The sequence below is a fragment of the Saccostrea cucullata genome, unplaced genomic scaffold (assembly GCF_032062105.1).
Source record: "Saccostrea cucullata isolate Sc308-1 unplaced genomic scaffold, CSIRO_AGI_Scuc_v1 ctg4564, whole genome shotgun sequence".
In the NCBI taxonomy this organism is placed as follows: Eukaryota; Metazoa; Mollusca; class Bivalvia; order Ostreida; family Ostreidae; genus Saccostrea; species Saccostrea cuccullata.
Genome location: NW_026923849.1, coordinates 133,106 through 149,219, shown reverse-complemented (window position 1 = coordinate 149,219; position 16,114 = coordinate 133,106). Strand labels below are relative to the sequence as shown.

At 36.9% G+C, this 16,114-nt stretch overlaps 2 protein-coding genes across 2 annotated transcripts; both read left to right on the top strand.

Annotated features, from left to right (window-relative positions):
- Positions 1–5,353: 5,353 nt before the first annotated feature.
- Positions 5,354–8,039, top strand: LOC134265079 (uncharacterized). Its single transcript, XM_062747321.1, has 2 exons — positions 5,354–7,112; positions 7,456–8,039. Exons 1-2 carry the CDS (start codon positions 5,354–5,356, stop codon positions 8,037–8,039), a joined length of 2,343 nt encoding a protein of 780 aa, XP_062603305.1.
- Positions 8,040–8,123: 84 nt separating this feature from the next.
- Positions 8,124–8,903, top strand: LOC134265078 (uncharacterized). The gene has a single exon (XM_062747319.1). It carries the CDS (start codon positions 8,124–8,126, stop codon positions 8,901–8,903), a length of 780 nt encoding a protein of 259 aa, XP_062603303.1.
- Positions 8,904–16,114: the final 7,211 nt, after the last annotated feature.

Here is a 16,114-nt window from a genome sequence, read left to right as displayed (position 1 = left end):
TTTCCAAAACGAGCACGAGCATGCGGAAAGAAGTTCAAATACAGTACCCGCATCGTTATTCTTTACAATTCTATCGTGTTCTATCGTGCGTGTATCCTATCGTATCGTGCGTGCATCCTATCGTATCCTATCGTGTCGTGTTTTCCGTTTATCAGGTTTTGCGTTTTCTATCGTGTTTTCCGTTTATCGTGTTTTGCGTTTATCGTGTAGATCGTTTATCAGGTTCTATCGTGTATCGTGTTTTGCGTTTATCGTGTATATTCGGAAACCCTCGCATTTTATCTTTACTATGTAAAGAAACTACTGAGCTATTCCGAGTTTCTTTTTCGTTTTGTTAATAAAAATAAGATTAATTCAACCGAAAAAGAGAAAATAAAGATTTATCCCTTTCTTTTTCATCAATATAAGAATTATTAAAGCGTAGAAGGAAAAAATAATTAATCGCGTATTTCATGAATGAATAAATTGATTTAATAATAAATAATTAATTAAATAAATAAAATAATTATATCATGGTAAAGCAGAGAGTAATTGTCAAAATTTAAACAGTAACTCTATTTTTCGGAAATGAAATTTGGTCGATCAACTGGTCTATTTCTTTAAAAAATAATTTATCGAATTGTATGATTTATTTTGTCAAAATTAAATACTATAAATATGATTTTCTCAAATGAATCGGAGTTACCGGAGAAAGATTTTTGGTAAGCTACGATGTTCGCGTAGACAAAAAGCAAATAAATAAATAATAAGCAGGATATTGAAATGTATCTTTTTTTAATGCAATATTCTGTTTTTCCTTGTTTATCGTCTGATAACGTTAGAAATATCTTTACGTGTGTGACCTGCATGTATGCACAATTAATATTTAAAGTCTTGATGTTACAAATATAATATAATATAAGACAATGATCCACATGATTTTAACAACGATTTTGGCCGTATACGTTCAAATTTTAAATTTATTTTTTAAAGCTAATTATAAATTCCTTGACATATGTCTAAATTAATAAAAGAAATCATAATTATAAAATATAATCAATGAAAATATTCTACCCAATTTATCACACCACGGCTGTTACTATAAAATAGAAGATTTTCATTAATTTTATCTGGCATTAGATAACATAAAAATAATATATACATGAACAGGGGAAAACATGAAGTTTTTTAACAGCTTACCTTTTCGGCATGGAAATAAACTCAAAATATAATCCATCGGGATGCCAAAAATCAAAATAAATCGAAGACCTTTCCTTCCAAGAAAACTGACAGGTGTGTGTAGCTCTGTAATTAGCACACTGTCTTCCTGTGCGGTCAACCGCCCCCTCCCCCTTCTCCCCTAACTGACACCTCGGCCCGTGTGTGTGTGATCACCGTCAACATACCTGTACTGATTTCTCACCCGGGGTAAATTACTAACCTCGAATACTGTACCTGGTTCTAATGAAACGCATCTACTTATTTTCGGCATTTTGTTCCTAACTTGTTTGAACAATTTTATCAAAGATTTAATTCATAATACATAAAATAATTGTACAATTTATGGATTAAAAAATCATCTTGAATGTTAAATAAAAATTCAAATAAATCAATTTAATGAAATGAAGTCCCTAAACTCACTCCGTTGATTCTTTTTCATTTCGTACAATGTTTCCATTATGTTTATGTAAATAAGTCTTTTAATAAACATAAAAAAAAATATACTGCACTTATGGTACGTGCACTTTCGGGTCATCGGGTTTTCTACGTAAAACGGACAAAATTAATTCTAGGAAACAATTTCATTGATCGTAGAAACGGATGGAATAGTTCTAACATTCTAAACTATGAAAATTATCTAGCAATATTTTTTAACGGTATATTACTGTAAAAATAAAACAAAAGGAGTAGTCTGATCCGCCGTGACCATGCAAGACTAATAAATACACCGAATCAATTTATAGTATTAATCGATTTTATTCCATACGTATATAACTTTATTTAAGAATTCAATATTATATTTGGCTATTTGGTTAGATATTGTTTATCTAATTTTAAATTGGTTGCGGACTTTCAAAATACCGCCCTTCGAATATGCCTAATATGAGATTACCGGGTCAGTGTAAAATGATTTTTAAAATTTAATAATTCATTTGCGTAATTAAACCTATTTTTCGTTACTATTAGAAACAGTACACACAGAGTTTAATAGCAATGATTTTTAATTATTTAGTCGGAAAAGTCGCATTTCACTCTTTTAATATTTGTTAATTAATTTTTCTGTTTTGTATTTTAAAGAAGAAAGTATTTAACCATTCCATGTTCGTTAAGAAATACGAGGTTTTAAGTATCTGTAATGTAAAATGTTTACATGTACATAAGTCAGAGCTTAGCGTGAACGTACATGTGCAGTTGTAGCAGATTCATATTCTCATGACACAGTTTATATGTATTAATGCAGATCGCCATTATTTTAATAATTATTTAGATTTCTATTCAGAAAATTTAATTTTCTTGCACTGTTTCGTTCTTGATAGATCTATCATGTTAAATTTATTGATTTTGTTAAAGCCATTCTCTTTAAACCTTTCTTTCGGCCAGTCTTCTACTTGTATTATTTTCTAAGATATTAATATTTAATTGCGATTTTTTGATACATCGCAGATTGTAAGCTTTAGACATTAAATACAAATATTTAATTTATTGCGTAAATTTCTTCCGTGAAATAACTTGGTACTTGTAGATAAATTTATTAGATAGAAAATTAAAATGTATATTTTTCATAAATAATAAATCTGTTTATAGAGTTTCAAAAGTCACACACTTGAGAAGAAATTAAAAAAAAAAAATACAGTCTCCATTTTATAAAAATCCATTTAATCACTGTCAATTTTTTATATAAATAAAAAAACAACTTTTGTAAAATTAATACAGAGATCTCAGGTTCTTTTTATGATAATTAAATGTACTTTATAGTTTAGATTTGAAGCTCTGCGAGCATTTAAATTAAAATATAATTTAATTTAAATAATCTTTAAATTTAATTCAAAATAATCTTTTCGTCTTGTCAAAAAACATTCCGCATTTTGAAACAATCCTATCAGGTTTTGCGTTTATCCTATCGTGTAGATCGTTTATCAGGTCTATCGTGTTTTGCGTTTATCGTGCTTTGCGTGTATCGTGTTTTGCGTTTATCGTGTATTGCGTTTATCCTATCGTGCGTGATTCCTATCGTATCGTGCGTGTATCCTATCGTATCGTGTATCCTGTAAAGAATAACGATGCGGGTACTGTAGCATTAGAGGGCCGTTCTGCCCTCTTAACCTTTTGGGGGGAGAGGGCAGAACAGTCCTTTATAACTGCAAATCATACATACTTCATCTATAATATCAAGGCGGCAAACAAGTTCAAGGGCCAACGAGCTTATAATTCCACACCCCCAACAACATTTGTGGTAAATATGTAATGTTTAAGAATATTTTTGGTGCGACTTCATCGTTTTCGGTACGAAGTAATTGAATTAATGCACTTCCGCCCAAGAGGGCACATGTTGTTTATGCAGTTTTTCTGTAATGTTTTCGATTACTTGGAGCCCATCAAAGTGTAAGTTTATTCCTTTATCATTGGAATTGATTGAATTATTACATGTATTTGATAATGTCAGTGACAAATAAGCGTCTAGGTCTGTTGTTAATGTCAAACTAGTACTTCGCACATGTGAACTTTTTCGCGCCATATTTTCATAGTTCATAACCTTGAGATAATTATTGTCCATCAATTTAGGGCTGTTAGCTTATGATTCTTTTCTGTTTTTTGTAGCTTTCACTATTACGTATGTATGTATAGATGCCTATATATACTGTGCAAGACGCACTGAATAAAGCTTTGTCAACACAACTGTCAAGTGTACTGACTCGGGCTTTACAGTGAAAGACTTTGTACGCAGCTCACTCATCATGTCGGACGTCTCCGTAAGCGCGGAACTCGCCAAAATTCATCTGAAATACGCAGATGAGGAAACTGCATTGAAGAAAGCTCAAGCTGAAATCATATATAAACAGCAATTAATCAAGATGGACCTTGAACTTTTAGCAGAAAAACGTGCTATTGAAGAAATGTATGCTAAGGACAGCACTACTAGTTCAGAGGATTTAACAGATGTTAGTTCGTGGTGTTCGAGCGAATACATGCCAACATCTGTGAAAGCTGAAGAGGAGAACATTCAGAACATTCAGTCAGTTTATTTATCAGCTGAGACACCAGCATTCGTTCCTAGACACGTGGAGCCACATGCGCCTAAACGTATTAGAGATGGACTCACCTATCACCCTGCACAGCCATTGGTAACAGACCCGTCTGCGAGGGAACTCTTCCCCAATCGACCAAAAGCTGCGTCGTCAAACTACGTACCTGTACGAGCTAACACACACGATAACAGACTTATCAACACTCCTGGAGCACCTTGTCTACCAGAACAAGGATGGAAAGACACCGTTCATTCATGGGATTATTCTCCAGAACCTACCTCAGCATTTGATAGGAATCTGCTTCCTCCCGAAGTAGATCATACGCAACATACAGGAGCTCGTCATGTAGATCAGTGTTCGGACTTTGCAAAATTCCTTCTCAAAAAGGATCTTGTTCTTACAAGACTTTCTAAGTTTGATGACCGACCTGAAAACTACCTAGCTTGGAAACACAGTTTCAAATCAGTGATGAAGGAGCTTGACATTAGCGCATCAGAAGAATTGGACTTGCTCGTGAAATACTTGGGCCCTAGTTCAACTGCTCAGGCGATAAGCGTTAGATCATCCAATCCAACAGATCATCAGAGAGGACTTCTCCGTATATGGAATCGACTCAATGACCGGTATGGCAGCCCACAAGTGATAGAGGCTGCACTAAAGCGGAAACTTGAAAACTTTGCTAAAATCGGTGTTAGAGAAAAGGAGAAACTTTACGTACTCTCGGATATTCTCTCAGAGATTGAGTCAGCGATGGAGGACCCACAGCTCAGAGACTTGTTATCGTACTTTAACACTTCCTCTGGTACAACGCCTATTGTCGCAAAGTTACCGCCATCTCTGCAGTCCAAATGGAGAGACAGAGCCGTGAAATATGAGAACAGACACAAGGTGGCTTTTCCTCCCTTTAGAGAGTTCAGTGAATTCATTCGTGAACAGAGTATTATCTGAAACGACCCTGGATTTGTATTCACATGCAATCCGCAGCCAGTTCAGACAGGAAATAGAGGACTCAGTGTGAATAACAGGAAACAGCTGTGAGAGACTCTATCAATTCTGTGGGATCAAAGTGCTCTATACATAATGCAGATCATAGCTTACAGGACTGTAAGGGATTTCTAAAGCTCTCTATGACAGAAAGGAAGAAGTTCTTGCGAGACCGCAATCTGTGTTTCAAGTGCTGTGAGTCTACGAATCACCGCGCAAAGGACTGTAATGTGCCAGTTAAGTGTAGAGTGTGCTCTAGTGATAAACATTCCACAGCACTGCATGTCGGTGTTACCCATAGGACTCAAAGCAATCCTGAGCCTTTGGTCGGTGAAGCAGCCGAGCTCCATGGCGGGGAGCCACAAACGTCTTTGTGTACAGAAGTATGCGGACCAGGATTTTCTGGGAAATCCTGCGGGAAAGCGGTACTTGTGCGTGTTTACTCTGCTGACACGCCTCAGAACTATTATCATACTTACGCTCTTATCGACGACCAGAGCAATAGGACACTGGCCCGTTCAAAACTTTTTGATGCTCTGTGTAGCCCAAAGACACAGTCAGTGCAGTATACCCTGTCGACTTGTGCTGGGCGCTCAACTGTGACTGGAAGACAGATATCTGGACTTACTATAGAATCACTAGATGGAACATTTAGAATTGGTCTTCCACCAGTTATCGAATGCAGTAATATTCCAAATGATCGTCAAGAGATCCCTACACCAGATGTGATAACACATTTTGAACACTTGAAAGGTATTCAGATCCCACCTCTTGATGAGAAGGCAAACATTTTACTTCTTATTGGAAGAGACTTACCAGAAGTACACCATGTATTGGAACAGAAGACGGGGCCAAGGACTGCTCCATTTGCCCAGCGGCTACCACTTGGTTGGGTAGTGATCGGTAACGTTTGTCTCGGAGACACATGTACACCATCAGCTGTAGCTAGCGTCAACAAAACTACAATCCTGAGTAGTGGACGACCATCTGCATTTGAACCATGTGATAATCACTTAGCTGTTTCAATAAATACTGGAAAAGGTGACAGAATTGGACAGGATGTGTTTGTTCGGACAAAGGATGACGAGAATGAGGGATACTCTGTCGAGGACCGACGGTTCATGAAAATCAAGGATAAGGAGTTTACGAAAACACCAGATGGTCATTGGGAAGCCCCATTACCGTTTAAGGAGTCACGTTCCGCTTTACCCAATAATAGAGAGGAAGCGCTGAAACGTGCACGGATCCTACAGAAGAGTCTTCAACGAGAACCTGTGAAACGGGACCATTTTCACACTTTTATGACAAAGCTGCTGCAAAACGGACATGCAGAAGTGGCGCCACCACTTGATGCAGTACAGGAGTGCTGGTATCTACCGTTATTCGGAGTGTACCATCCACGGAAAAGGGACCAAGTTAGAGTGGTTTTCGATTCCTCAGCTAACTACAAGGGAATCTCACTAAACGCTGTTTTGATGTCAGGACCTGTGCTAATGAACAGTCTAGTTGGTGTCCTACATCACTTTCGCAAGGAGCCAGTTGCTGTAATGGCGGATATACAGCAGATGTTTTATGGATTTTTCGTGACAGAGAATCATCGCAATTTCTTGCGTTTCTTTTGGCACCAGGACCATGATCCCCACAAAGAACTGGTTGAGTATAGGATGTGCGTCCATGTTTTTGGAAATTCCCCTTCTCCGGCGGTTGCGACCTATGGTCTCCGTCGTTGTGTGGAACATTCTGAGGAACCGGAAGTGAAGGAATTCGTTAACAACCAATTCTATGTGGACGATGGTTTGGCATCCTTCCCTACAGAAGAGGAAGCTATAAGTGTATTACAGAAGACACGCGAGACTCTGTTTCAAGAGGGACAACTTAAGCTCCACAAGATAGCGTCCAACAGTAAGACTGCCATGAATAGCATTTGCACAGAGGACTTGAGCAAGTGACGTAAAAACTTTAGATATTGCTAAGGCTGACTTACCTTTGCAGCACAGTCTTGGACTGGTCTGGGACCTCAACACAGACATATTCACGTATCGTGTGCGGGACAATGAGAAACCATTTACCAGGAGAGGCGTGCTGTCTGTGGTCAATAGTCTATTTGACCCCCTCGGAATGATCGCACCAGTCGTACTCCAGGCGTGCTGTCTGTGGTCAAGGATTTGACCCCCTGATGATCGTCGTACTTGGGATAGCCGTGACTTGATAGCTGAGACTATAAATTGGGACGACCCATTACCAGAGTGTCGCATAAAGGACTGGAGGAATTGGAAGGACTCTTTAAAATCTCTGGAACATCTACAGGTGCCCAGATGTTTACTTCAGCATTCCTACAAGGACTGTGATGTGAAACGTTTGCATGTGTTTTCAGATGCCTCAGAGCAAGCGATTGCTGCTGTTGCATTCCTGCAAGCTATTGACAGTGATAGAACTATTCATGTAGGCTTCACATATGGGAAATCCAAGATAGCACCAAAACATGGCCACACCATACCGAGGCTTGAACTCTGTGCGGCAGTGTTGGCTGTTGAAGTCGGTGAGATGGTATCTCAACATCTTGGACTGGAATTGAGTGACATTCAGTACTATTCAGATAGTCGAGTGGTGTTAGGATATTTACAGAATACAAGTAGAAGGTTCTACATTTACGTCAGCAACCGTGTTGCCAGGATCCACAGGTCATCTCAACCTGATCAGTGGAACTACATAAGGACCGAGATAAATCCTGCAGACTCAGGAACAAGAATCATGTTGGCATCTCAACTTCAGGATAGTTCATGGCTGAAAGGTCCGGACTTCTTATACATAGAAACTAAGTCTGATTAGAGTGAAGGTTTTCATCTTGTCAACCCTGAGAGTGATCGAGAGATTCGTCCTGAGGTTACTACATGCAAGACCAACACGAATGGCATGGAAACAGTAGGATATCTCAGAACATCTCGTCTCAAGCGATTTTCCAGTTGGAAATCTCTCTTATCTGCAATAAGAGTGTTGCTGCGATTCGTGACAAAATTCAGAAATAAGAACAAAGAGACTGAAACTAATGACACAGAACTCATCAGGCAGGCTGAGAACCAGATTGTTAGAGCTGTGCAGTTAGACACCTACCCTAGAGAGACTGAAGCTCTAATGGACAACAGACCCACACCGCGTACAAGCTCCATTCTAAAGCTTGCGCCCTTTATAGATGACGTAGGGATCATAAGAGTAGGAGGTAGACTCCAAATATCAGACCTACCATATGGTGAGAAACATCAAGTCTTGATTCCAGGAAAACGTCATATTGCATCATTGATTGTTAGACATTTCCATGAACGGACAGAGCATCAGGGAAGACATCTCACAGAAGGCGCCGTGAGGAAAGCAGGATTCTGGATCACTGGAGGGAAACGCCTTGTATCCTCCATACTCTTTCATTGTGTAATCTGTCGGAGATTGCGAGGAAAGTTCGTAGAACAAAAGATGAGTGACTTACCTAGAGACCGTTTGACGCCTTGTCCACCGTTCACATTTGTTGGTGTTGACGTGTTCGGTCCGTGGGATGTGTTAACCAGACGCACACGTGGAGGAAGTGCCAACTCGAAACGTTGGGCTGTGATATTTACTTGCTTGTACTGTCGAGCAGTTCACTTTGAACTCATTGAGGAAATGAGTACAGGATCATTCATCAATGCTATGAGAAGATTTTAAGCTATTCGTGGTGAAGTCAAAGAATTTAGGTCGGATCGAGGTACCAATTTTGTTGGCGCCGCCGACGCACTACACATGAAGGTCATCAATGTAGAGGACTCCGAAACGATGTCAATCTTGGAGGACCATAGAACTGTGTGGAAATTTAATCCCCCTCATGCGTCCCATATGGGTGGGGTATGGGAGCGGCTTATCGGAGTTGCGAGACGCATTCTTGATAACATGCTTAGAAACCCAGCTAATCAGAACCTGACTCATGAAGTTCTATCTACCTTAATGGCAGAAGTCAGCGCAATAATCAACGCGAGGCCTATCGTACCAGTTTCCACTGACCCAAACTCACCGTTCATTCTTACACCATCAGTTCTGTTAACACAGAAGACTGGGACCATGATACAGCATCCTGCGGAGTTGGATTCCAAGGACATGAATCGTTCCCAATGGAAATACGTTCAGATCCTGGCGAACACCTTTTGGAAACGTTGGAAATCTGATTACTTGTCAACTTTGCAGTCGAGACAGAAGTGGGAGTCCGTGAATGAGAACTTGAAAGTCGATGACATCATTCTCTTACGCGACCGAGATGTACCCCGTAATCAGTGGCCCCTGGGAGTGGTGTTGCGTGTGTTCCCTAGCGACGATGGTTTGGTCCGAAAGGTGGAAGTACAAGTTGTTCGAGGCGATGAAAAGACTGTATATGTTCACCCTGTGTGTGAAATTGTGAAAATCTTGTCTGTGTAAGGTGCAAACTGTACATTTGCATGTGAATTGATGTTGCATATTGATATTATTTTATTCTAGTCACTAGTAGTGATGTTGATTGAATTTGCAATGTATGTGTTGATATTAGCATATCAGGCGGGGAGTGTAATGTTTAAGAATATTTTTGGTACGACTTAATCGTTTTCGGTACAAATTAATAGAGTTCATGCACTTCCGCCCAAGAGGGCACATGTTGTTTATGCAGTTTTTTCATAACATTTTCGGTTATTTGGAGCCCATCAAAGTGTAAGTTTATTCTTTTATCATTGTAATTGATTGAATTATTACATGTATTTGATAATGTCAGTGACAAATAAGCGTCTAGGTCTGTTGTTAATTTGTTAATGTCAAACTAGTACTTCGCACATGTGAACTTTTTCGCGCCATATTTTCATAGTTCATAACCTTGAGATAATTATTGTCCATCAATTTAGGGCTGTTAGCTTATGATTCTTTTCTGTTTTTTGTAGCTTTCACTATTACGTATGTATGTATAGATGCCTATATATACTGTGCAAGACGCACTGAATAAAGCATTGTCAACACAAGTGTACTGACTCGGGCTTTACAAAATAACTTACTCATATGATTTGAAATTGCTTTAGTTCAAAAAAGATTAGTAATTACAACAAATAAAAACAATAAAATCCGTATAGTTTTAGTAAAGAGTCTAAGATATAAAAAGAATAACCATTGCAAAATGCACAAATTCAAAAATTAAATTATTACGCAGAAATTGAGACGCATCATTATCACGAGGTTAAAACAACTTAAATTTGTTTTGATGAAAAAAAAATGACAAGAATACTTTAAATCATCTAGAAGATGAAACAATAATTATATATCAGGACTGCTTAAAGATTGTTTTAGTAATGAATTAATCTTGCATTTATTGCAGTTTTTGATATATACACATGAAAATATTTGTAGATGGTAGAGGAGTAAGACGTGAAGGAGGAGGTGTTCGAAGGCAGGATACAATCTGTTTCTTTTGAAAAGTAAATATATGGATTGAAAAGAAGCTCCATATCTGTAGCGTTATAATTTTATATATTTGTCTTCGAACATAACGCTACAGATCCCATAATGCTAAAAAGATGAATTTACAAGGGAAGATAATGATTATAACCATAAAAATCAATTACAGGATTCTTGATTTTTCTTTTTTTAAACAAGAGGCCCACGGGCCTTATAGGTCATCTAAGCATTACGCAACAATTTTCCAGTTATTGAATTTGATTCATGTTTTAAGCCAGATGCTATATGACATTCACAATTTTGAAAGAGGCACCATTGATCATCATAACAATACACTTAGCAGTTGCTTAGCTTGGTTACTGAATATGCAGGGTAGGGGAACAAAAATGCATTCCAACTAACCAGTAGTGCCCCTAACACTGTGACTAGGTCTACACATTGCACAAATTTCAAAATGGCACTTTAATATAAAAAATAAATGTTTTATAAATACAAAAGAGCAGATTTCAAACAATAAATTCATTTTCAGTATATAAGTAGAGCCCCCACCCCACCCCTGACCCTGGGGCTTTGAAATTTACAATTCTGCAAGATTACGGCCCTTGCTCATCATAACTATAAAGGTAGTTCACCTGCTTTATACCCAGAGACAAAGAAAAAAAAATCAAAGATTTAATGTATTTTCATTATATAATCAATTGAGCCCCGCCCCCTAACACCAGAACCCCTGACCATGGGGCCATAAAATTCATAATTTTAAAAGAGGCAGTCTTGCTCATCATAACTATGTACTTAGTTTATTTAATTCCTAGGAGCAGAGAAGAAGATTTTCAAAGAATTCATGTATTTTCAATATATAATAAATAGAGCCCTGCCCTAACACCAGAAACCCTGACCCTGGGGCCATAAAATTCACAATTTTGGTAAAAGCACTCTTGCTCATCATAACTATGCACTTAGTTAGTTTATTTAATACCTAGGAGCAGAGAAGAAGATTTTCAAAGAATTCATGTATTTTTACTATATATAATCTATAGAGCCCCGCCCTAACACCAGAACCCTTAAGCCATATAATTAACAATTTTGGTTGAGGCACTCTTGCTCATCATAACTATGCACTTAGTTGGTTTATTTAATACCTAGGAGCAGAGTAGGAGATGATCAAAGAATTTATGTATTTTCACTATATAATCAATAGAGCCCCCCCCCCTAACACCTGAACCCTTGACCCTGGGGCCATAAAATTCACAATTTTGGTAGAGGCACTCTTGCTCATCATAACTATGTACTTAGTTGGTTTATTTAATACCCAGGAGTAGAGAAGAAGATTTCCAAAGAAATAATACATTTTCACTATATACTTATTTTGCCCCGCCCTAGCATTAGAACCCCTGACCCCAGGGCCATGAATTTCACAATTTTGGTAAAGGACTCAATGCTGATAACAATCATGCAAACAGTTTGACTGCTTGATGAACTTTTGGACATTTTTAGTTGCTTTACATTTCGACCGTTACCGAAAACAATTTTCAGATAACATTGAAACAGATGAACCTGCTCCATGTGGCCTTGAAATCGAAAAGGAAACCCGTAAAACTTCACAGTCGATACTTTAGGATATTCCTCTCACAAAGACCATTTCTTTTGATGTTAAACCATAGGGAAACCATGAATGATGAATTATAAATTCCAATCGGAAAAATATGTCGACAAAAAAGAAAAGTGGATTCCGATTGAAGGCTTGTCAGCATCAATAGTTTCATTAATTTGATTTTATTCCATACTCAACAATAGATGATAGCGTCTACTGTTTAGCTTGCGTTTTATTCCCAAAGGAAGGCGATCTAAGCAGTTAATTACTGAGCCATATCGTAATTGGAAGGAAGATATGGCAGATTTGAAAAATCATTCTCAATGTCACTATCACAAATCGTTTGCAGAAAATGTTCTTTTCAAAGATCAATTATTTTTCGACAGGAGCTAAGGGGCCCCAACCACTTGTATTTAGTAAGAAAAACTGTCCAAAACAATTATATGCACAAATACTGTCCATCTACCAACCCAGAATTCCACGTACAATGACTTTTTTATTATCATTTATGCACAAGCTCAGCAGCACTCAATCAGTTTGTCATCACTTTATAACTTTCCTAAGCTGAAGGCCTAAGTGAGCTTTATTTTTATTATGCCCCTGGATCGAAAGAACCCGGGATGTATTGTTCTTCTCTTGTCTGTCTGTAAGATCTTCTTTCTCTCAGATGTCAACTTTGCTCATAACTATTGAGTAGGAGGAGCTATGGTTTTCATATTCCACATGTGTAGTCTTTGTTACAAGACCTTTAATTGGGACCACCAAATTTGACCTATTGACTTTGACTTGGAGTTTGACCTACTTTTACAAGAAATACATGTTAACCTTGGCCATATCTTTTGCTATAGCTGGAGCTAAGGCTTCAATATGTCACATGTGTATTTAATCTTGCCCAAAACCATTGAACTGTAAGGGTTAGAGCTTTCTTACTTCAGATCTGTAGTTCTTGAGACAAGACCTTTCATCTGACACGAAAAGCTTCGGCCTTGACCTTGTAGTTTGATTTACCTTAAATAACTTGAACCTTGGCAATAACTTTTGAATAATCAGGGCTCTTATTCTTCTTCCTTTATGTAATCTTTGTGACTTGGCCTTTCTTAAGAAACAAACAACCTTGACCCAGAAGGGAATCAAAGTTTTATATTTGTATTCTATTTTTGATATATTTATGGATTAACCTCATCAGAAGGATATACTTATACATGTATTATAAAAATATACTTGTAGTTCTTTTTTTATATTTCTCTCAGAACATCAAAATGCACATATTTCACGAATGGCAGACTAGAACAATTAAAAGCTAATTCGCAAAAAACGGGAAAATCTTTCCCGGTCATCTTAGAAGATGAACAAGGGGTGAAGCATTGATTGATTTAAAGGCTGACGCAGTAGTATGTGTGTATAAAACCAGTTAGAAACATGAAATTTATAATTTTTTTAAAAAATGGTTTTTAAAATCCTCCAAATTTTCATATACCACCAAATAACATTGATTGAATACAAGTAGGAGATGGTCACTTTCTTGTGAAAAGTCAATCTCCTGGAAGTTCACTGGTTTATAGTGTTAACATCTTCTCGGAGGAATTACCTGTAGCGTCATGTAATTGTTTAGCATCATCTGGATTGTAAGCACTTCTGTGCAATATTTCGGCAAGTGAGTATGTGGAATGGGAACAACTTCCGGAAGAATACAGAAATAACCACTTCCTTACCTTTGATAGAGATGTTCTTTTGGAGTTCAACTCCTTCCAAGCTCATGAACATGATCCTCAGGAGGGAATCAGATGCTTAGATGACTAATTTTAAACTGAAATTGCCACAGACCAAAGTCTCAGGTCCATGATATTAGCTTGCCTAGTAAAGCTAAACCTGCAAAAGTACACTAAATATAAATAGTTATTAAAGATTATGCATACAACTACAGGGGTAGCCAACTTTTGCTAGTAGTTTACCAAAATTTGAAGCAAAATGTAGATAAGCTGAGAAGTAACTTTTCTCCGAAAACCACTTCAGAAGAATTTGGATGACCCAGAGAAGATGACACACGTAGCAACGAAATCATCAAACATCAGACGTTTGTCTCTATCAAAGAAGAAGAAGAAAGGAGTTGGAAGACATGGTATTTCAGCTGAAAGAATGAGGTATCATCATTCTTAAAAAGGAGTAGATGACCTTTTAACAGAAAGAAAAGGAAGGTTGAAAATAAATTGTTTCATCTTGTTGGAGTGTCTGTTTATTATATGGGAAGCCATTTATACAAAAGATTCAATAAATCAATATAATCCTTTACATATATTAGAAGGATATGGAGATAACGAACAGTATTCAATCTCCAAGTCCATAAAACAATTCAAAACAAGAGTTGAGCCAACAAGGACCTCCGAAATATCCGAAGTGGGATCAGGTGCCTTTAAATAAACTCAAATTATCCAAAAGCAGTAAAACTAGATTATATCAAAGCTCACCTGACATCCCAGTTTGGTAAGATACTGAAGATGGATTCAACGAAGAAGATCACAAACAAACTTAAGGTACAATGTTAAAATATTGTTTGCTTGTCCTCACCTGATTCAGGATGATAAAATTAAGTGGGCACATGTGGGTAGGTGAGAAAGTTGTTTTATATTCAAAGTTAGTTTCAAAATCAATTCTCACAAGACTGCCTTAAAAACTTTCTTTCTTGTAGGTGATGTTAAGTTTTGAGTCAAGCCATTTTTAGTCAGTCGGTCGGAAGAGGGCATCCAAAAAAATGTTTGGTGCCCTATTCAAATCAAATCAAAGAGGGCAACCAAACATTTTTTTCAAAGATGGTTTCTTATTTTTTTTTAACATAATTCCTTTCCATGTAATTTTAAGCTCTTTTATTAAATGCCCTTGTTCCTGTGCAGCAAACAGACAACAGAACACAATGTACTTGTTGTTATGCAATCTAAAACTTCATTTTAAGTTGGCTCATTGCACCTTTAGTTTATTTTAGATTTGAATACAGCACCACTTATTATGTAGATGTCAAATATCCAGATGGGGGTATTGATATCATAAATATTTCTTATAGAATTTTTTTAGTTTTTGTCTAATTTTAGTAAAATGTTTTATTTCAAGTTTATTATTAACAGAATTTCAGAATTTTCAGTGTCAAATGATGGGCATCTTCTTAAGACAAGTACACATAGAGAAAATACCTCATAATACCTAATACTAATTTTTTTATTAGAAAAATTAATTTACTCCTAAAAACAATTAATGTCATTATCTTTTTAATATATGCATAAAACATTATGAAAATGAGTGCTGAAGAGACAAGGAATGGATTTCAATGAATTACATGTGTCAAATTGAATGAAGAATGTTTAAACGAAATCAAAAATCCAATTTAGAAAATATCTGGTGTAAAAAGTCCACTTTGAAGAGTTATCTTTCCTAATTACCTAAGACTCAAAACACTAGGGAACGTTTGACATTACATCTAAAATTCAGAACAAAGCTTTAAATTGCCAGAGTATACATTTAAAATCAATAAAACAAATATATAAATCAACACCAACACAGTAAATAGAGCAAGTAAATAACTTTTTAATTTCAACAAAGAAGTATATTTTAATTCGAATTTCCTCCATACAAAATATGTCATTGATTAATAGAGCTCACTGCATGCATCGCTATGAAATTGACATTTCTTGTTTGGCGAAGATTTGACTGTTGTTTTCTTTTGTTTCTGCTTAACTGCAATTCTTCTTGGTTTATGCATAATGAATCTCTTACTTTGTTTTTACTGTTTATAACACCGCATGTTTCATCTATTTTTAAAGCGTTTTAAAGGTCAGGGTCATATTATAGAGGTAACCGTATACTTCGTCCCCAGAGGAAACCGGTTGACACA